The sequence below is a fragment of the Rhodnius prolixus genome, unplaced genomic scaffold (genome assembly GCF_049639745.1).
Source record: "Rhodnius prolixus isolate KJV_2025 unplaced genomic scaffold, Rpr scaffold_1, whole genome shotgun sequence".
NCBI lineage: Eukaryota > Metazoa > Arthropoda > Insecta > Hemiptera > Reduviidae > Rhodnius > Rhodnius prolixus.
Genome location: NW_027411581.1, coordinates 9,965,752 through 9,989,431, shown reverse-complemented (window position 1 = coordinate 9,989,431; position 23,680 = coordinate 9,965,752). Strand labels below are relative to the sequence as shown.

The 23,680-nt window shown below is 35.3% G+C and overlaps 1 protein-coding gene and 1 long non-coding RNA gene across 4 annotated transcripts in view; both read right to left on the bottom strand.

The window, feature by feature from the left end:
* The window catches only part of LOC141454105 (uncharacterized), a 29,643-nt gene extending 16,369 nt beyond the window's left edge, over positions 1–13,274 (bottom strand). The window contains exon 1 of the long non-coding RNA XR_012458401.1: positions 13,118–13,274. This is a non-coding gene — a long non-coding RNA (uncharacterized lncRNA). The remainder of the gene's footprint in view (positions 1–13,117) is intronic.
* Positions 1–23,680, bottom strand: part of LOC141454075 (uncharacterized) — a 193,806-nt gene that overhangs the window by 29,015 nt on the left and 141,111 nt on the right. The window contains exon 1 of one of the 3 annotated variants that reach the window (XM_074127897.1): positions 13,283–14,409. The exons of the other annotated variants lie outside the window; for them this stretch is intronic. Coding sequence (XP_073983998.1) covers positions 13,283–13,292 — 10 coding nt within the window. The 5' untranslated portion in view covers positions 13,293–14,409. Of the gene's footprint in view, positions 1–13,282; positions 14,410–23,680 lie in introns of those variants that run through there. 3 annotated transcript variants of the gene reach the window in all.

Sequence of the window (23,680 nt, the reverse complement as noted above, 5' to 3'; positions counted from 1 at the left end):
AGCTTTTTCTATTAATAATAAATTTCCCAAATAATAAAGATTAACACCATTAAACAGAAAAAAAATTTCTTGGCCATTAATAAATAATAAATAATTTATTTCAGAAGCCATTTACGTTCCAGAGGATGGATTCATTGTCCAGATAGCGGATTGAATACCAAATTTATGAATCACAGATAGATTTAGCCAGAAATAATAATTCTTTCCAAGCAATATCGTTCCATTTTTAATAAAATGTAATACCACATATTTCTGCATTCTTTCGCCGCTGTATACGCCATCTGATATTGTAAAACCACTTCCCACATCCTTGACAAATATAGAGAACTTTATTTTTGTGAATTTTATATAATTTTTTTTTTTTTTTAATAAATATTAAAAACATTCCAGCACACTATGGGATTCTGTGCATTGAAGCTGGTGAAGGATTCATTGATGGCGGTATGTCAGAATCAGAAATTATAAAAATCCCTAATTCTAAAATCCGAATAAAGTAGCCATCTTTTAAACATCAATATAAACTTCATTTCCCATTTTTATGCATATAAAATCGACATCAAAAGCTAACGACCCGTTCAGAAAGTTTATTTTTCTAAATTATCAACGATTGCAGAAACTTCTGAACTTGAAAATTTAGAGAAAGGCAAAGACAATCATTTTTGGCCACAGCAGAACCTTATCGAAAATTCGACGAGTATGAGGGAAGGCTTGGTTGAAATTGGCCACATTTCTGAAAATGCCATTTTTTGGCATCGTTTTCTTCGAAATCTATTTGTTAATTTGTTTTTATATAAAGGAGTTTAAGTTATTTATTTTAAGGGTAATTTGGGAATTTTATCTTTTATAGAAAAAGAGAAAAAAATGGTCAAAGTTGGGTGTTTTTCAACGTTACGCTTTTTCGTGCAGTTTTTGACGATCAACCCTTATACAACTGTTCTTCAGGAATTTAGTTTTACCCGACTAAATCAGAGTTTTAGTCTTTCAACGACTTCTATGGCTAGCCTTGACCAAGTAGACACGTTTAAGACGATAAATATATGCTTACATAAAAAAATTCGAACGCTGGCCTCTAGAAACAAAATAAGTAAACAAAATAGATAAAAATGGCGTACCAGATACTCTACGGAGGGGATGAATTAGTTATAAGAGAGTAACTGGAGCGCGCAGGATCGATCTTATAACCCAGAACAGAGGGAAACTGACAACTTCAAATAACGCTTCATTTGTCGTTAGTTCAATTTCAGAGTATCGATCTTCTTCAGCCAATAAACTGGCTGAAAATAAAAATTGAGAACAAGAGTTTTTTTAAGGCGGCAACTGCCTGTCATTGGGCAAAGGGCCAGAAGGGCGATACGCCAGGAAAGAATAAACTGCAACCCTGGAAAAGATGGGTTCGATTTTTGCCAGATCATTGAAGGCGAATTGATTTGGAGTAATACTTATTGGAGGAGGCCACCAGATTAGTGTGCTTATTCAGGTTAATAGCCGATAGAAATTTTCACTTTTCTTCTTCTTGAAGGGTGTATTCACGTAATATTTTTTAGGTTAGAGTTGATGGCCTGTTTTAGGATCGTGAAAATTACACCAACTCCATCCTAATCATCAAAAGAATGACTTATAAGAAAGCAATTATATCACGCCAACGAATATTATTAAGTTTAATGTGAACGGAATGCAGTTAACAATTAGGCGGCAACATTTTCAATTAAAAAATTAATATTTCAATAAAACAGAAAGTGTAGAGCAACAGTAATTTCATCAAGTTAGTGGCTAAGTTAGAGTGATGTTGCAAGCAATATACCAGCACAAACCAAAAATCATGAAAACAGAAAACCTATAACCATTTACCGTCCATTAATGTTGGGAAATATTTCAGGGCCTGGGTGGGGGGGAAGAGATCATTTAGGATGGTAGTAATGGCGCTGAAGGAGCATCGGGCAGAGTGGGTAGTAGCGCGCGCGGGAGATTAACTGGCGGCAATGGATGTAACAAAACGGTTACATGTTACTCAGCACGCTGCCAATAGAAGGCGCTGTTAGGGTTTATTATGTTAACCGTTAAATGTCTGTCAGTGTTTCTGTTCGGCTGTGGGTATCGCCAGTGTTACTTTAGGCAGTTCGTACAATCATATATCATGTGGGGTATCCGGGGGTTATCTTTGCAGTCGTCTCCCTACAAGCGCTACTAGTCCAGCTTATCTGCTCCGCTGCATACTAAATCTTCATCACTCTTTCTCACTTTAAGTTACAATTACTAGCGAAAGCATGCCCCAATAATATGGTTACTATGACGTCACACTGGCCACACCCAATGAAAATGGTTTTCCTCGTTTGTTATTAGTTTCCTCAATTAGCCTTCCTCTATAACTGCGCACAATTCGTAGCATTATTTTTCCGCCAGCTTTCCTCTTCGAATGTAGAACTGTAATATTTGCTTTTAATGGAACATAATGGACTTGCGGAACCAGAATGGCAAAGAACAACTGACGTAAAAAGAGCCAGAATTAACAATCAAAATTCAAAAAATACAAAAAAAATAATAACGTTTTAGGATTCTTTTTTTTTTATGAGTTGATTAAATCGCTTCACCACAGGAGCACGCTGCGTCCATCAAGATCGCTTCACTATAGGAGCACACTGCGTCTGTCAATATCGCTTCACCATAGGAGCACGCTGCGTCCATCAAGATCGCTTCACTATAGGAGCACACTGCGTCCATCAAGATCGCTTCACCATAGGAGCATGCTGCGTCTGTCAAGATCGCTTTACCGTAGGAGCATGATGTGTCCATCAAGATCGCTTCACCATAAGAGCACGCTGCGTCCATCAAGATCGCTTCACTATAGGAGCACACTGCGTCTGTCAAGATCGCTTCACCATTAGGAGCACGCTGTGTCCATCAAGATCGCTTCACCATAGGAGCATGCTGCGTCTGTCAAGATCGCTTCACCGTAGGAGCACGCTGCGTCCATCAAGATCGCTTCACCATAGGAGCATGCTGCGTCTGTCAAGATCGCTTCACCGTAGGAGCATGATGTGTCCATCAAGATCGCTTCACCATTAGGAGCACGCTGCGTCCATCAAGATCGCTTCACCATAGGAGCACGCTGCGTCCATCAAGATCGCTTCACTATAGGAGCACACTGCGTCTGTCAAGATCGCTTCACCATTAGGAGCACGCTGTGTCCATCAAGATCGCTTCACCATAGGAGTACGCTGCGTCCATCAAGATCGCTTCACTATAGGAGCACACTGCGTCTGTCAAGATCGCTTCACCATTAGGAGCACACTGTGTCCATCAAGATCGCTTCACCATAGGAGCACACTGCGTCTGTCAAGATCGCTTCACCATTAGGAGCACGCTGTGTCCATCAAGATCGCTTCACCATAGGAGCATGCTGCGTCTGTCAAGATCGCTTCACCGTAGGAGCACGCTGCGTCCATCAAGATCGCTTCACCATAGGAGCATGCTGCGTCTGTCAACATCGCTTCACCGTAGGAGCACGCTGCGTCCATCAAGATCGCTTCACCATAGGAGCACGCTGCGTCCATCAAGATCGCTTCACTATAGGAGCACACTGCGTCTGTCAAGATCGCTTCACCATTAGGAGCACGCTGTGTCCATCAAGATCGCTTCACCATAGGAGTACGCTGCGTCCATCAAGATCGCTTCACTATAGGAGCACACTGCGTCTGTCAAGATCGCTTCACCATTAGGAGCACACTGTGTCCATCAAGATCGCTTCACCATAGGAGCACGCTGCGTCCATCAAGATCGCTTCACCATAGGAGCACGCTGCGTCCATCAAGATCGCTTCACCATAGGAGCATGCTGCGTCTGTCAAGATCGCTTCACCGTAGGAGCATGATGTGTCCATCAAGATCGCTTCACCATAAGAGCACGCTGCGTCCATCAAGATCGCTTCACTATAGGAGCACACTGCGTCTGTCAAGATCGCTTCACCATTAGGAGCACGCTGTGTCCATCAAGATCGCTTCACCATAAGAGCACGCTGCGTCCATCAAGATCGCTTCACCACAGGAGCACGATGTGATGATGTGTATGGCACAATCATTATTATTATTCAATCGATTCTAACTCTAAAATTTTAACCAACTTTCATCGTCTTGAAATTTTTACTCAACTGATAGCCCCACTTGTTCACTAATTTCTATCTTAGTTCCAAAAACTCTTATATACCTAACAAGATAGTTTGACAAATTTAAGCATAATACAAATTAAGAAACACTTTTCAACGTTAGATAATATTATGCTAAGTATTATTTTAATTTTTTATATTAAACTAACTCTTTCCTGATTGCCAATTCTCATTTAAATTATCAAAAATTGATATCAAATAAATTGCCACACCACAAATTCGTAGTGCCACTAAAATTTTTTCTATATTTCTAGACAGTGAAAAGCAGATTTCTTACTCAGACAAAGCCTGCGATATTTGTCTTCCAGATTTCGACGATCTGGAACAAACCTTAACTGAGTTTCGAGACAAGTCGAATATAACAAATTCTAACCTGTTTGTAAGTCTTTTAGAGGATTTAAACGTTGTAGAAGAATAAATTATACTTTTAACTAAATTAACAAAGTAGGTCAAATAAGAATCTAATTTGCAGTAGAATGAAATTAAAAAAAAACTTTAAAGAAAATAAAATTTATAAACAAATTAGATTAATAATTAGAACAAAGGAAAGGGTCAAAAAGTAAATCGAATTATTAATGTAACTACCTCGGGTTCTTTCTGTTATCGTTTGGTGCTTATTTTGTTTTATTTTTTAGTAATACTCTGTATTTCATTTGCATATTTGTATGCATATAAAAGGCCAACAACTTCTATGCAACAAAAAGTAATTTTTACACAATGTTATTTTCTATTCTATACTTTAAAAAAAACGCTTTGAAATAAATCTTATAGGTTAATCGTACAACTTAACATTACTAACTAGTATCTAACAAAATGCATGAAAAAATCTTTTAGGAACTTCTAAAAATTGGAGAATCCATTTAATAAGATAGTCTTCAAGCTGCGGAGATCCCATCATGAATGTAGGCTATGTGTAATGTTAGATTATATTTTTACTTTCTGGGGAGCCTCTACAGTACGAGAAACAGTGTAAGAACTTCGCAAAATGTCCTGCGATGTTAGAAAAAAAAAAAGCGCTTCACAGAAAAGTGACTCAGGAGTGAAGCTCTAGTCCATGCAGTTGTTAGGTTTCCATTCCCGTGTGTCTTCAAACAATGCGAACCCATAATTAAAGTACAAACTCTTATTTTATTTGTAAGTTTATTGCTTAATTAATAATTATTAGTAACAAAGTTTCAAGGTCCTGAAAAGGCTTTCATTGAACTAAAAATGATTTGAACAGAAAAATGAATTGAACAAGAAGCTTTACCAATATTGGATTGGCACTGCCACAACTAAACTTCATCTACTCAGCTGGAGCTTGATCAGATTAGTGTCCACTGCCTTCTCTGGAGTATTGTCATTCACAGTATCTATCCCCCATTTCTTTCTCTAGTCTAGCTCAACAGTTCATAACTCTGTCTGAGGCACCCATTTCTTGTGGCTAGTTACCAATTGGAATAGACATTGTATTGTTCGGCATGTTTCATTTGTTAGTTTATTACTTTTCATACTTCTTTAGGAAAAAATGAAACCGAACATGTAGCTGAACTTTTAGGCAACTGGTAAGAATTTAACTATTTTTTTTAGCAAATTTATGGAACAAAATCACTGTAAACATTGATTAATTCTAAATGACAAGCAGGGGTATCTTCTCTATTTGAAGCACACCTTTGAATTGTTTTCGTGTTTTATGTGACAGAATTAGTTTTGTAACATTCGTAGTAATTGTACGAAATATTCGCCCCCAACTTTTGATTTAAATAATTATTTGCTTTCAAAAGTTATTAATTTACTTCGAATATATAATATATTTAAAGGAAGTATTCCATTAATCGTTACGCATTGTTTTTGTTACTTGTTTTTAACGTTTTCTCTGAACTTGAGTTCGTGAAGTTGTTTGGATTGAACAATTGCAGAATGTTGCTTTAATTATTGATAATTTTCTACAAATAATTAACAAGACACAATTGCAACAATTATTTGAGAAAACATTCAGAATTCTCACACTCTGAAGAACAGGATATTTCCTCTTAAGTGCCACACTCTTTATCCCTTAATAATGGATTATTATATCTCAGGATGGATCCTGAGAATACTTGTGGCAATGTCGGCACTAGTTCTTTTTTTTTTATTTTAAGAAGTGGGCAGAAAAATAAAATCCACGTACAACAGTACAGTTTTTAAAAAAACCTGTTCAAGAACTAAAACTTCGGTAGCAAAAATTGTGTCCCTCATATGTTATGATCGCATACATTGGGTCAAAATTCAGAATACACTACTAATCTATCACATAAAACTATAATTTGCCACACCTGAAATTTACAACAAAACATTGAAGGAATCCGAATGCAAAAATGTCCTAGCAAAATCAGAATGGAAATTTTAGAATTAGATCGGCTGCTAGAAAGCTCATCCGAGATAATGTAACCCTTACTTTCCAATTATATTAATTTCACAATACAATTTAATCATATAGTCGAAGTGTTTTATTTCAGCTTCGTTGATTACTAATCTGCGCTTTGGGTCATTAAAATCAAAATAAATGTTCACAGAGCTAAAAGCGTTAAATACAATCACAAATCTTCAATTTACTGGTTAGTTGCATAAAACTATAATTAACTGGCTCTAGTAATATTAATTAGTGTTAAATGAGCCGTTCCACTGCACAAATCGATTAACTCAACTTTTTGAATGAAATATCTTTAAATTTAAGCGCCAAAGCATTTGGTTTAATCATAGCTTTTATATATTTATAATAAATTTCCCAAATAATAAAGATTAACTAACACATTTTTTTGGGCCATAGAATAATAAATAATTTATTTGGAAGCCATTTTTTGTATGAACTTCGTGCTGTAAAAGTAAATCGTTGCAATAATTCAACTCAAATTCAGTAGCAGGTGCTGAATGATAACGGTAAATTTATTTGAATTTATATTGTAAACGGGAATTATAAAGAACAATGTACATATTATTTCACCTCATTTCTCCACTTTTTCCTTTTGTCAGGCTGTAAATACAAACAGAATAACTCATTGGCTGCGCGCTAGTCTGATTGCCCGTAATAAATAAAGCAAATATTTGGAGTTTTTATAGAAAACAATTACGGATCTGATGGCTTTATTCAACGCTGACCTACTATTTTGTAAACTACGGAATGATAAAAATGCAGATGTTACTTAATTTGAATTTTTTTATTATGTATGTTCATAAAATTATAAACTTGATCGCAAATGTTCAGGTATAGGGTATTGTAAACATTTTATTTATTCACTTACAATTAAGAGACTGATTGGCGACTGATGGCAGTAAAGATAGAATTTCACAACGAAAACTCCACAAGTAATAGGACTGCTATTGGCGATCGGCCAAAAACTAGTGACTGACAATAAGCTGGAACTTTTGCCCTGGGAAGAACATAAATAAAATAATTTCTTTAAGGGACTTGGCCCAACTACAGGAACATCATTTTGAGAGAGAATCTGTGGTAGAAAGATTTAGTAGATTTTTACTGGAGAAAAGGGCATAACTGAGGGAAGAGGGAAATATTCGTGGCGTAAAAGATTAATACTAGTTCCTAAGGAGAAAGTGGACTAGCCACTTCTTCTGGGATCCTTACTTCGTTGTTGGTTCTTAGCCTTGACAATACCCACGGTCTGAAGTGGTAGTCGGTGTGGGCGCCTAATTGGATCAATCTGTGCCACATCATCACAACATATTCATTCTGCTTATTACAACTAGGACATTTCAAAGAAAAGGTTACATCCTTTGAAGTCTACACTGATCTTAATGTCGTGGTAGGTTAACTATCGATTTCCTTTATCTGTATGCATTTAAACTTTACACCCTTTTCATAGGGTCACCCTATGTACTAAAACTGATCACAGGACTCATATGAATCTTTTAGCGAGCACATTCCTCCGCGTAAACCCTTCAGAGCGCAACAATTGGGCTAATTGCCACCATAATAATTCCACTCTAAATTTATAGATTTTTAGACAAAAACACTGGAAGATTTAAGATCTATTTTCACCAGACATCGACAACAGACTATTGGCCAGTAACTACCAGTTATGTTTGTGCAATCTAAGTGAAGAATCTCATAGCCTTGATAAACAACTTTTAACACAGGCAAATATAAAATCTATATTAAATAAATAGAATCACTTGTGCCAAAAAATACGTTCAAATTTTTCAAATCTAAAGAAACATGAGGCTGTTGAGTAAAATGGAAGAATAAAAAATTTATTGTCGCTACAATTCTCATTTTAAAATAAAATGTTTTAGTTTTACCACTACCAAATCTTTGTACAAAACAGTAGCAGCAGACCTTGTGGTATCTAAACATTTAATTAGACTAAATTAAACTCATGTTGCAACATATTTCACAAAAAAAAGAAAAATTAATTGTTATTTTTACCATGAATACAATAAATCATTGCCAGATAGCGTTTTATCTGTTTGCAAGAGGTATTATTACTCTTTATGACATTGTTACAGCTTCAGGTTATCATTTGGCAAGTTTGTCTATTAAAAATAGAAGAGATTGAGGCAATTAACAAAAGGGTCGTAGTAACTACTTATTGCTCTAGTGTTAGTAATGTTAACCAAATTTGTTAATGATTTTTTGTGGCTCACCACAGTTTGGATCGAGAAGCCTTTTAAGCAGTGAGGATGTCTTTTGAAGAAAATGAACAATTAGTAACAATTACACATGCTCAGACTAACGGCTGCAAGAGATGTGGTTGTGGTTAGCTATAAAACGGACCAAAGAAAGAGAAGCCAGCTGTGAACCGTCCTGGCACTGATCATCCAACATAAGGAGAATGCTCTCACTAATAACTGTACAAACGAACGACCACAAGATGTCAGCGTTAATATAGATTACTGCCATTATTAAAGTGTCGAGGATGTGCAAGTTCATGCCGAGCTAAGAAGAACAATGGATTCATGGCTGTCGCTGTTGAATGAATCCAGTGCAGACTGTTAGTGAAGGAAGAAAAGTTGTTACCATGACAATAGTCTTTCACTTTCTTCTGTACATTTAATTTATTTAAAATAAATTGAGACCTGAGACGGGAACAGTTGCCACATACTTAAGGAGATGTAAACAACTCTCAGCTAACAACCTTGGCCCAATAAATTATATTAATTGAACAAAGTACATCTAGTTCAGCTTTCAGTCTTTGTATTTCTAAGCAGTTTTAAGACATCAACAAGCCAAGATGGATGTCTCTATGCATAAAACTCTTTTTTTCCATTAACCATTTTTAAATAGACTTCTTATTACATATAACTGATTGAAGTTCATCTTACAATCACTGTTATTCTAAAAAAGTAAAGTAAAGTAATTGCCTATTTTTCCAGGCTGGCTTTACGTCCAACTAGTCAATTAACAAGAAAATCAAAACCAATTTATGGAGAAAAATGTCACTGTTAAAACGACTGGTTTTAATTACGTTTTAATTCGTAATTTTTTAAAATTTTAATCCTACAATGGCTGTTTCTGTAGTTTCCGTTTGTATTTCTTGCGCAAAGCATGCCTCGAATAATTCGCAAACTTCCGGATATCTGGCTTCAACGACAGCGAGCTTTACTTGGTATTACAATTTGGTGATTTGAGTTGTTTCTTCTCTGGGTAGAGAATTATTGTTGCGAACCAATGAAAAGGCTAAGCCTATCGATGTACATACTACTACTACGTAGCTCTACAGTCCGGGGTGGGCCTTGGCTTCCTTAACAATTCGACTCCAGACATCTCTATTGGCTATTTTTGGTTGTCCATCCCGACACTCCAAGGACTCTCAAGTCCTTCTCAACATCATCAAGCAAACGTCTTCGCGGTCGGCCAACTCTCTTCTTCATGCCTATGACGCGTACCACGCAGCAGTCTGCTCAGACCTGTCTGAGCCTGTCTTCTGGCATTCTTGCCTAACCATTCCAATCGTCGAGCCTTGATGAAACGGACCACATTCTCATCCCCATATAGAGTATAAAGCTCACGGTTCTTTCAGAGTCTCCATGTGCGAGAAGTGGTGTCGAAAACTGGACCATAAATCCTCCTTAAGATCAAAAACATTGAGACTATTTCACATTGCAGATGTAAACGTCCACGTTTAAGCACCGGCCTGGTTAAGGGTCTATAAAGCCTTGTCTTCGAGGTTCTGGACAGATAGGAGGTCTTAAACAATCTCATGTTAGCAAAGCAAGCTCGGTTTGCAGACATTATTCTCCCGTTCACTTCGCTTATCATTCTATTTTGTTCGTTTAGTTCAGACCCAAGGTAGGTGAAGCTTTTAACACGTTCCAACGTAAGTCCTTCTACTTTAAATTCCTCGCTGCTGCGCTCTGGGCTAGTGTTCATGTATTTTGCTCATATATTATCATGCTTATGTATTATTAATGTACATAATATTGTTTAAATCGTTCAACTTGACCATAGCTACATTCCCATGTTGAATTAAAGAAAGTAAGAGCATCCTTAGCATATTCTGGTTTCAAAACCAAACCAGTGGTAGTACAGTATTTTCTTTCTTGTCAACCTTCAAGAAGGGATTCAAGGAAGTATCTATCGCAATTGCAGCAACCATCCCAGTATTATTATACAATCTTCGACTCATTAAAATTTACGCAGGCAAATATTTTTGAGCACCATCTTTTCTATGCGAAGAAATCAATTCATTCCATCTAATCGATCTTTATTTTGCCCTTATCCCTTCGACTTTATTTGAAAATTTTAAAGTGTGTGAATAAGTCATGCATTTTGCGAATGTGAACAGTGAAAATTGCTAACCGGTTCAGGAAATTGATAACATGAAAAACTCAGGTCGACTGCAAAGCTTGTCACACTACATTACTACAATAATATGTCAAATTCATTGACAGTTGGGAAATTCTAATAGAGTTGTCATTGTAAACTTGTCATGATTGAAATGTTTAAGATTATTACTTTTTTTTTTCTGTAATAAATAATTTATTTGCTAAAATTAAGTGTATTAAGTTCTGCTTCAAAATTGTTCGTACATTATAATGATGTCGGACCCAGTGTAAAGGCTAGGCGTTTCGAAATCTTCGAACTGATCTCAGTAGCTTCTCTTGTAATATCAAGTAAGTTGCCATTTCTATTTTAAAAACACATTTTGATAAAAAAGAAATTTCAAACAAACTTTACTATTTTTCCGTTTTATACTCCAACATGGAAATATTATGCAATGAATGCAAAAAAAAAATTACATGGTGATTAAAAAAAAAAATGCGCTGGGAGAGATGCAGGCTAAAAAAGATAAAAACTTTTTAGATTCCCTGTAGTTGAGGAACATAAAGAGAGTATAATAGTACTCTGATGTAGCTGATATGGAGGATGTTAGTACATACTTTCGGCCATCATTATTATTACCATCATCAACTTGCCGCACTTCCTTTATTGTCTGCCATACATCATCTTTATCTCGGCTATTAGAGAGACGGGAATATTGTGAGAGCCGATCCGCCATCTACATATTCAACAATCCAACCGACTTTAATTTTCATTTTTAAACAGAGAATTTCCCTTTATAAAAATATATTCTTCTAAATTATACTTTAATCTTCGTTCTCTGTATTTTATGATTTAAAAAGTTAACTTCTTTGGCGAATGAAGAATCATGCGGTTGCACCAAGTTTTTATTATTGTACAATAGGCTCTTCACTTCAAAGAAATCCATTTTCATTTTATTATCAACATGAATGCTGGAGGTTTCTTTCTCTCGTTAAAGTAATTCCGAAATCCAACTGGTACTCTTAAGAGAAGACCAACTGAGGAAGAATGTGAACTTGGCCAATAAGTGGGATCAAGGTAATCTTCAATTTCGGACTTCTTCATCTTGTTGAAGTGTGAACCAAAAAAAAAATCTCGCCCTTAGAATGTCTGGGGAACGCGAGATGTCTCTTACTGCTGCTTCCTTCCCATCTCAACATCCTCCTATCCCAACCAAAGGGCGCCGTTTGCCGAACAATGGCAAAAGGGAGATGGTGCAGAAAAATAGTGCCTTCAAAGTACCGGCGCCATCTAGGAGGAGGTAGTCAAAAAAAAATTGTGTAATCAGAAGTTTTTTCAAAAATGGTACCTTTTTAAGTGTGAAGCTGCATAATTTTGAAATCAACTACTCAACAGCAAAAAATTGATTTAATTACGTCAACTGTGATGAGAAAGAGTCTAGTAAGTGATTCACACTAGATGTTGACCAATAACAATGCTCTATACGATGGAAATGGAAAAATCAGTTGATGTTGCGGGAAATCTGAACACTATTTTCTCTTAAATTCAATAATCGGGCAGATTTTTGATTTTGAGTTATTTGATAACTTGTTTTCTTTTGGAACCTTAGTTTTGAAATTTTGTAAGAAAATTTGGTTTGAGAAATAGAATGGCTTCAGAATTTTCATCAAAATTAGCTTTGAAATAAAATAGAACTTTTGTCTGATCTATAAATTGCAGCTTCATGAAAGAAGTTACTAAAAATAAATCCTACAAAAATCATAAATTAAAATAATCAACATATTGGTTAAGTCTGCTGTAAGAATACTGCTTCAGAAAACTGGAGACCATTAATTAATTTACTTTAATAAACGAGACCTAGGTAGTAAGTAATAAAACATTGTATTCTCCAGTAATAATTTTGAGCACTGTTTAAGTTATGTTGTTAGCTTATATAAATATAATTAGGAAAGTTAAAATAGAAAAGATTCGGCTAAAATATGATTAGCTGGTGAGGCGGTATGAGCGGGCACATTGCAGAGACAGCTCGGGCTGAACGCTGACTGAATATTTATCAGCGGCACCAGCTGGTGTGCACAGCAAGTACCCACCACTACATACCGACTCTAAATACGAGTTATATTTTTTATTATTCTCTTTTTAAAGTATTCAAAGTGAATGTGTAGCAGTAGTTAATACGAAAAAATGATTACACTGAATAATTCAAAATGATTACTCACTTTATAGGTGAAACATTAACATCCAGTAAGGTGGGTAATTCTCAACTAAATTTACCAATCACAATTTAAGTTAGCCATAGTTAAAATTGAAACAAATTTCCATAATAATTCTAAACACGCAATATTCACACAAAAAAAATGTGATTAAAAACCTTCCCAACTTACTGTCTATCATGAAGTCGTAACGCAGCACAAATTACACTACAATTCAACACAACAAGCAAAGATGAAATAACTTTGAAGCTATAAAAAGAAAACATAACTGTGAATATTAAAGTCAAGTTTCATTACACTCGTCCCAGTTAAGAATATGGAGCTCCAGTGAACATTTTAACGAGCAAACTCCCCCTGAAATTAAAAAAAAGACATATTATTTAACGAAAGAATAAGATCATTCACAAGCCTGTGCAGAATTTGGGACCTCAACATTCAGAATAGACTCAATTATGACCAACGCCAACGAAATAAGGTTTCATAAAGTATAGGTTAGGATTGAAAGAGGCTGAATATTTTTGCGTTCTGCCACCACCCTGTCAAATTTTCATTGATGTTCCCGAGTTCAGTTTGAGTAAAATATGATTTCCATTTTAAAAATTTCTGTCTGTGTGCAGAGAAAATAAATTTTGAGATTGGCTACTACAAAACTCGAACCAAATATCGCAACAATTGTTTACAAGCATGTTTACCATCTTAACAATAACGAAAGTTGCATAGGAAAGAAACATATTGGATTATACCGTTTATAATCCACTTAGTTCTAAGCACAGACCTGCCTTTCGGCCACTCTTTGTAAACAGATGTGCGTTACGTCTACACACATAAATAGAATTTATTATTTAAAAAAGACAAAACTGAAATGCATTAAATAAATAAAACTATCTCACTATAGCCTGCAATAAAGTCACAGTGTAATAAATTAATGCAAATATGGAAAGCAAAATGAGCCACTTATCTATACTGTTCATACTCCCACGATTCACAAAAGAAGCTGTTGTATACGGGGTCGTGTGTAAACTGATCGTATGTGTGTGGGACGAACGCTTTTATTCAATAATTTTGTTTTCTCAAGTCAATTTATTTTACTACTTTTCAGTGAACATTTAATAATTCTTTACAAAATTGACAAAATAATTTCAAAACAATTTTAACAAACACAACTCATTTAAAAATTGTAAAGTTGGAATTTTCTTAACGAAAATATAAATATGAAGTGGATGCAAGAAACAGTAACTTAAAGAGTAGAATTTCACTAATTATGCAATGTATGTACGAGGGTCGTTTGAAAAGTCCGTGCAAAGTCAGAGAGATAGCACTACTGGCGCGTATCGAGGTTATGTTTAGTTAGTAGCATCTCTTGGAAGAACACACACCAAGTTTCAGCCAGATCGGTCTATTTCTTTGTGTTTGGCATTCGTTTGAATCGAGGAAGTCGAGTGTTTTTTAAAAAAAAGGACGAAAAAGAATTTCGTGTGTTGATTAAACACTACTTTATGAAAGGCAAAACGCCTCAGGAGACTAAAGAGAAGCTTGATAAACATTATGGTGACTCTGCACCTTCGATTAGAACAGTTCATAAGTGGTTTCAAAATTTTCGGAGTGGCCATATGGGCACAAGTGACGCTGAACGTTCTGGACGTCCTGTTGAGGTTACTACTCCAGAAATCATTGATAAAAACCATGATATGGTGATGGATGACAGAAGAGTGAAGGTGCGTGAGATTGCTAGTGCTGTGGGCATCTCGAATGAACGGGTACATAATATTTTGCATCAACATTTGGACATGACAAAGCTATCCGCAAGATGGGTGCCGCGATTGCTCACTCTTGACCAAAAACGAAATCGTGTGAAGTGTTGCAAGGACGGTTTGCAGCTGTTCCAGAAGAATCCGCAGGACTTTAAGCGTCGTTTCGTCACTGTGGATGAAACATGGATACATCACTACACTCCTGAGACCAAAGAACAATCTAAACAATGGGTTACCAAGGGGGAATCTGCGCCAAAAAAGGCGAAGACCGTTCCTTCGACCGGAAAGATTATGGCGACTGTTTTTTGGGATTCGCAAGGAATAATCCTCATCGACTATCTGGAAAAGGGTAAAACTATTTCAGGTGCATATTATTCATCGTTATTGGACTGTTTGAAAACCGAGCTGCAAGAAAAACGCCCACGATTGGCCCACAAAAAAGTCCTTTTCCTTCACGACAACGCACCAGCTCATACCTCAGCAGTTGTGGTCGTAAAATTAATGGAAATAGAATGGCTATTTTTCAGACTTGGACAAATCCTATTATTCGGAAGGGATCAACACACTAGAGCAGCATTGGACGAAGTGTATAAGCCTAAAAGGAGACTATGTTGAAAAATAAAAAAGGTTTACCCCCAAAAATTAAGTAGTTTTTATTTTTGCACGGACTTTTCAAACGACCCTCGTAAGTAATTTGTAATAAACATTAGGTTTCAATCCTAAAATCTGCTTAAAAGCAGAATAGATTTCGACGCGATTCATAACCTATACACCTATAAAACTATAAATAAATATTTAGATAAGTAACCTACTTCAGTAATTACCTGCTTCATGAAGAATTTGTTCATGAAGAATCCACTTATTCTATCAGGTCAGACCAATACAGCGTGTGCTGAAAAAACGGCCGAGAGTACGGTGTGTACTGACCAGAGTTATGAGAGAACTGGGCCTTGTAAGCAACCCTATCAAAAGTAATCTCTAATATTTAGAGATGAATTAAAAAAAAGAAAAAGAAACTGCTCTTGGCGCATTGTGATTACTTAGCGGACGAACAAAACCTCATTAAATCATTTGGGTATCCTTTTCAGGAGAGCTGGTGGTCAGCACAAGATGAACTGAACAAGTTGAAGGTCGTCCTTAACCCATATTTCTTTCTACCAAGAGTTATCCATTGTAAACGCACCTCACTGTGATAACTAATGCACACTTCCAAACCGTCTTTTCAATAACAGAAACGAAGTTGATCAGTGCGTTAGCCGTTAGGTCTTGACACCTTCAATATGGATTGATTTGTGCATGGAAGGCAGAAAATTTGTGAAATGGCATTTGACCATGAAAATGAGTGTTCATCATTTTTGAGGAGAATCTGCAATTTAATAAATTTATCACTGACTGGTTCAATGGACCACAAAGCTGAACTCTAAACTACGCTCCTAAACGCTGTACTATTCCAGATTGAAGCGACGGGTGGTTCTTTCTGCCATCTGTACAGCAGCAGAGGGTCTGCATTGTTCCGGTTTATCCATAACCGATAATTGGCCTAAATAGCATCTTTTAAATGAGGATTTTTGCTGCACTAGAGAGTGATTCGAAGCGATGCACGTTAATAAAAGTAAAACAATTCTTGATTAGATTTCGGCGAATTCAAAGTTTAGCCTATCATAAATTTTGAACATGCGTCCTAATTACTACTGTTCTATAGTTACCAAAAGCTACAACAACCATTAAAGCATAGATACCAGATTGTCCACTGCCCCAATATTTGCAACTCACCTAATGTCGATAGCGTCAGATGCTGTACCAAATTCCAATCCTATTTCCTTCAAAACTTTGGTACAGCTTCCGACATTTTGGTATTCTCGTTGGTCCAATATCACGAGTAAATAGAATTTTAATTTCATCATTTCAGAAGCCTTTTTCTTTAAGTAAACGTTTTATTTCTACTTTTTCTAAGAATTTATAAGGAGAAATAGTCTTCTTTCAATTAATCCTATTATTCGGCCTTCTTTACTGAAAGTAAACATACGTAATAGTTTCAAAGGAGCTCTTTTATAGAAGAGATAATAATAAAATTTTTGCTTCAACACAATTGATTCACCTTTTTCTTTGTTTTGAAAGCGTTAAGAAGTGCTGGAACAATAAGATTTATATCTTATCTTTCCACCATAGCACTTTCTTCCTGTTAAACAATGAATTTATTTACTAAACCATTAATCGTTAAAACAATTTTTGATTTATAACAGATATATTCAAAAGAAAGGTAATAAAAATAAAGAAGTAGTTGGCAGTGCAATGAAGTCGCCGTTCAACTGACAGGATGTGGCTTCAAAAGAACCACTTCGCTAAAATAGTTTAGTACCTTGAAAAGGGTTTCATTTCCTGTGTTTAGTTACGAATCATTTAATTTAGAGACATCTCTCATCTTACTGAGGTTTCGCTCATTTTACTGAGCGTTTAGTTTCAGACGCCTTTACAGAGAAAGCTTTAGCCATCCAGGCGATTCGTCTAGCTCCGAATTTGTAATTGAAAACTGTTGAATGGGTGTAAAATGGGTTCTCTTACTTCAAACAACTTACACCTACCAACCACTGCTGGAGTATTAAGAAGCTAGTACAAATTTAGAACAGATAATGGTAAAAATATTGCCGAATTATACTGACTGATTTGGGCAGAGTCGTTGCACTTGAATGATACTGATAAATGCGGTAAGTTAAATAAAGAAAAAAAAGGCGAATAGAGAATCGAACAACGGGCAAAACAACTGTAAACTGCAATAACAACGACTTTAAAAGAGGTATTTAATCCTGTTTAGATTAGTACACTTGACTAAAAAGAATTTCAAGCATCAGTTGAATCTGAGTTCGTTGACTAAAGAAACAAGTTTAAAACAAAACACTAAAGAAAGAAAGAAACCTTCAGGAGTAAACAAAGAAGTAAAGAAAACTTGGAAAAACTCACTCTTGGAAGGTTTTTCCTTTTTAAAAAAACACATTTGTTTATACAAAGATTTTATTTTATTTTATTTTTTTTTGTTATTACTTTTATTTTAGCTTAAAGCTAAAAGGAGATAATAATAGACTTTAACGATCAGTTTACGATAAAAATTTATAAATGAGGATGAAGAAAACGTCAGAGTACAGCGCACAATAAATACTTATTTTCGTATATCTTGTTGAAACAAAATTATTTTTAAGTTTGAGCTACAGTGATTGCTAAATTCCATTGCGTACTGTCATAATCATAACTAATACTTACTTTTTTGTTGCTTAGATATTTCTGGGTCCCAATATTGAATCTGCAATTTGTATTTAAATTATTCATGGACAGCATACAATAACTACCGACTCCGACTGTTCATTATGTTACTTTAATATATCAGAAAACAAGGAACATATCTTAATCCGGTGCCCTATTTATGATCCAATCAGGGAACATTATTTACCGCAAGTAATGCGCAATAAAAATTATTAATATCAATAACTATTATTATTATCATTATTATTAATTGTCTTTAATATTGGAATCAGTACTGTTATTTTGGTTATTATGCAAGCTGAAAATTACTTGAGTTTATTTATTTTTGTTAACGTTATTATTTATTTCAAAAATTATTTAAATATCGTTAGCACAGAATCCCTGTAAACTTTGGTAAATTGTATCTGTTTCTTCTTGTTTGAATCCTCCGTTGATTAGGAGGATCAATCAACTTCAAATTCGCCTTTTTATTTTGTTGAAGGCTATCATCCTAAGTGCTGCAAAACAACCCACTTGACTGAATCATCATGACCTCACCAATTCGAATTTAAACTGAATCATTCACCTTCAACAACAATGAGTCACACAACATCTTGTGCTCAACTTAGAGGACAATAAGTTCACGGTCGTTGCATTTCTTGATGTAGTTTTTTTTTTACTTTTGGCTCTCTGCTTGGTACTCTACCTACAAACTTAGCTACACAGACCCAGTGGACTGTGTATTACTTTAATTTTTAGGATAATTCATTTAAGACTGGACACTCCCAGGTAAGACAACCATGCGTACATTACCTACAGCAGAAGAGGAATGAACTCCAGGAGTAATTATGAGTCAGTCCCCACTGCCAACACATTCTAGAACAATTCTAGCTACTCTCGCAGGCTGTACAATGATAGTTTCCTCTAACCAAGTCCCATTTGATTACTTGACTTACCAAAAACTTCAAAGATGGGAAGGTACACCTAAAATCATTTTGAAAACAGAAGCAATAAATTTCTACCTTCGCTGGTTCCTGAATGAAGATCCACCGCCTTTAAACTCAACAACTACGAGTAAATGCCTCAAAGTTGGTCCGTAACTTTTGGGGAAGTAAAGAATGACGGGTTACAAATAACTACTCCTCATTACCCAGAATGCAAAACATTAAGAGAGAAATAACTTATAAATGGATACTAATACTTCTATTTATAATAAACAAAAATATTTTTATTAAATATTTGTTTTGTAAAAAATTTTATGAAAGCAGGAAGTGTTACGTATTTATTTTTTCGACAACAACAATAAATACAAAATAAGAATCTATTTTTAGCCGCTGTGAACTAGGGTTTGATTCAGCGTGGGAAGCTGTCTCTTACAGTGTGGGTTTTGCTCTGCTTATGTTAACAACAAAAAAAATATTAAATTTACCTTTTTATGGCGAAATTGAACTTTGTTACTTTCCCTTTATAAATATTCTATAATATCAGTGAATAATATAAACTAAATTACTTTTTTTTTTTCTGTTCTTCAAAAGGTGGAAGACACAAAGAACAATAATTCAGAAACTACTGTGAATAACTTTGAACAAAGTCTAGTGCGGGTGCACACAATTTTCTGTCTTAACGAATTGTTAAAAAAATTACTGGAAAAAAAACAAAGCTAATATTTCAGTAATACAAATATGTTTTAATTAAATTAGTTCTTGATTTCTAATTTTTGATTTTATGCGTCCAGACCAAGCTATTTTGGAACAATATGTTGCTGAGAGGCGCTGGAGGAGATCCAGTGTAATTTGATAGAGAAAAGAATCTTCTCTGATAGTCAGGTTGCTTTAAAGGCATTTTAGCTAAACCCAGCTGAGACTCTAAGCTTGATAGGAGAATGCAGGAGATGACTGGGTTCATCTTACACAGGAAGGATAGTTTAGACTCTTCCCTGGACATAAAGGGATTGAGGGTAACAAAAGAGCTGATAGAGTTGCCAGAGAGGGATCTAGCAAATCATTTTTGCGGTAGAGAACCTGTTTTGGCAATCTTGAAAGGTTATAGTGACCAGATTTAACAGAAAATGGAGACTTCCTGGGGTTTAGATTTAGGATATTTGTTACTGGTCTGATATTAAGGGTGGATTTCGCTAAGTTAAAGGTCAGTAACAGTCGAGGATATCTTTTTGAGACCTACAGACTGAAAAGGGGACTTTGAGGGTTTTAATTAAGAAGCAGGAGGAGGAGGACATCAATGAAAATAATCACTGGATGGCCGTCATTCACGTTTGACACGTTAATTGTTTATACATTTATCGCATTTACCTATTGTACCCTGTGGGTACAGGTGTAAATTACATTAAAAGGATAAATAAAAAAAAAAAAAATTAAAAAAACGCGTAAACAAAACAATCAATTCAATATTTACAAACATTTATTTTTAGTTTACTGAATAAACGTCCAAAAAAAAAAAAGAGAGCTCGCAAACTAAATATAACACAGGTAGAGAAAGAAAGAACTAGAGTGAAAATGATGACAGTTAGTGACAGCGTTTAAAAATAAACAATATCCTCGCACACGTTACATGACCTAAAGTGATGTCTAGCTTTGAACGAGAGTTTGTATTTGTAAACACTTGGTAATATCCCAATAATAATATAATCTAAGTGGATCCAATCGCAAAAAAGCAAAATATGACTCTTAAGGGTGTTTTTTTTTTTGTTTATGGAGACCGTTCGGCTTTGTTGAATGGGATGGTGGCGCTGCAAATGTGTTTAATTTCTTTTCGAGATAGGAAAGTTTATTTATTTACATACAAAACTTTTCGAATTCGGCACTCCTAGAAACAATAAATAAATAATGTAAGCATAGAGTGAGTGAAGCAACGAGGGGCTTCCCTTAACTTAGGATCGCCGGGCCAGATTTTGGCCATAGAAAAGTATCAGAGCCAATTGTTTAACTCGCAGGAGTAAAAAATATCGATAATAGTACGACAAAATCGATGGCTTATATTTAACCTTACCAAATCAATCTCCAGTAGATGGTTTTCTTACCATATGAAGTTTTTTTAAGTGAATTTAGAATCAGGGGAAAAAAGAGTTCACATAGGCAGAACTGAGAGATGCGTTAAAAGCTAAGGACTGGGACAGCCTATCACGTGGCCAGTAAATACAGAAAATTTTAGGTTAGCTAATTTTAGTTTAGTTTCAGAGTTTAATTATTAAGAAGTCTATGTAATTAGATTCAATTAGGGTTTATTATTATTATTACTATTATTATTATTATTATTATTAATGTACTCTGGTCTCTCTTCAATTATTATTATTATTATTATTATTTCTCTTTCTACATTGTATTATTTTCTGCTAATTAGTGATTGTTTATGTTCTTTTTTATTCAACAATTAGTGATTGTTTATGTTCTTTTTTATTCAAATTTAACTTTAACTTTATTTTATTCAACTTAGCTACTCCGGAGAGCCCGGAATCCAGCTACCGTTGCATAGATGGTCTCTAACTTACAGCTCCCTGCCCTGCAATGAACAGAATTATCAGCAATGGCCTATAGAACACTAAAAAAATCTTAAGACACCATCTGACCTCAGATGTAGACGCTCCTTAAGATAAAAATAATAAAGTATCTGTTCTCTGAATTGAAATCGTGACAGCACTAACAATTTCCATGTCTAATGATAAAGAAGTCTCTTTTCTACTTCAGAGGATAATGTTGGCTAGTTACAAAATGCGTGAATAATTAAAAGTATATAACAATTTTTATGCAAGATTAAGCCGGAAAAAGTTTTAATTGATGATTCAGTTACTTAAAGGTTAATTCTGAAAAACTGTCATCCGGAAGCTGAGTCATCTAAACATTATGTTTTTATTGCGTTTTTATTGATGGAAATGTCCGCCAGTTCATTCAACAGAACCAAAACTACTCCAAATAACTAATTATCAAACTATACATATTTGTTATTAGTATTCAAATCTTCAAAAGAAAAGAGAAACAAAGCTGTAGAAAAGGAAATGGCCACTAGCTGGCTTTTATTGACCAGCATTTTCTTTACTTATAATGAAAACCTAGCTTCGCCTCACATCGTGTCAAATATACTAATAATTAGAACGCGTACGTTATGCGAGTCGAGTATATTACGAGAATCTATTTTGGAAAATGGAATCTTATTGATTTTAGAAATTGGATCCATCATCTGTAAAAGACAATATATTGCTTTAAAGCGGGTGTTCTTAAACTTTATGGTCCTAAGCGCACTCTTTTGTCGTGGAGATCACTGCAGCACATCCGTAATATACAAACAACCCTGTCAACATTAAAGAGACTTCGAATGGCCCACTTTTTGTCATGGAGACCACTGCAGGATATGATACACAATGAAAATAGTTTTTTTTTTTTCAATTTGGACAATAATGAAATGGGTTTTTTGAACACAGACCCAAGCCAGATGGATTTGTCAGCATCTCCCCTTACTCTTTAGCCCAACTTATATACTTATTATTGACACAGGTTATCTCATTTCTGAACCTTCTTATGTAACAAACACAAAGGATAAAAACATTATATCGTAATAACTTTATTTTATTAAATACGTATATCTAGCAAGGACAAAGTGTAAAGTAAAGAGTAGTTTGGGGGGTGTGGGTCGAAGGGGCACTAAACAGGTGAAAGAGATCGGTTAGTTTCGGTTCATGCACACCTGGAGTCCAAAGGGCTCAGCTCAGTCTAACGCTCCTCATTCGCCCTTCTGCTATCTCTTGGCCGCTGCTTTTGCATTAATAAAATATAATCCCTGATATCCATTCAAGTTCTCTACAATGAATCCAAACCCTGCAATTCAAATCTGCTTTTCCTTTATAAAGAAAAAAAGTAGATCTCTATCATGTTAATTAAAATCTTCAATAGATCCAATTCTTTAGCGGAAAATGAACTCTATTTTTCAATATCATCTGTCAAGTTTTTCTTTTACAAACAAAATTATTTGTTTTAAACAAAAAATGGATCCAGCCCTTGTAGTCTAAAATTCTTCGCCCTACAGTTAGCGCTCCTTTCTACGTCACAATCCAAACCATTCACATAGACCTAAACATCTATTTCGTTGCACAAGTGGCTGAAACACGATACAGAAAATTTCATCTTAACATTCAAACACATCACAATCCACTTGTACAACATCTATCTACCAAAACATTTCCAGACAACACTTCTAAGACAGTGTCTTAAAAGACAGTGGTGGCCTCGCGATCTCCTCTCTGATGAAGAGAGTCAGTAGAATGTAGAATGTTTTTGGAGTGTTACCGCTAGGTAACTTCTCCACTCTGAGATGTGTGATATGTTGCTTATTGTTACCCTTATTGCTTAACTCGCAATGAGTTGATTGTAACTGAATAAGATGGATACAGAAGCATGAATTTGCTCATAGGGGGAATTGAAGAAGCCCTTCTTCAGGGAATCGAAGAACTGGTGGACTGGAGTTGCTCTAGACGCGACAAATAGAGGCCCCTCAACAGAGGAATAACTGCAGGAGACCAAGACTCATAATACTAGGTGTAGAAGAAAGAAGAGGAAGAACGCAATTTCAGTAAAAT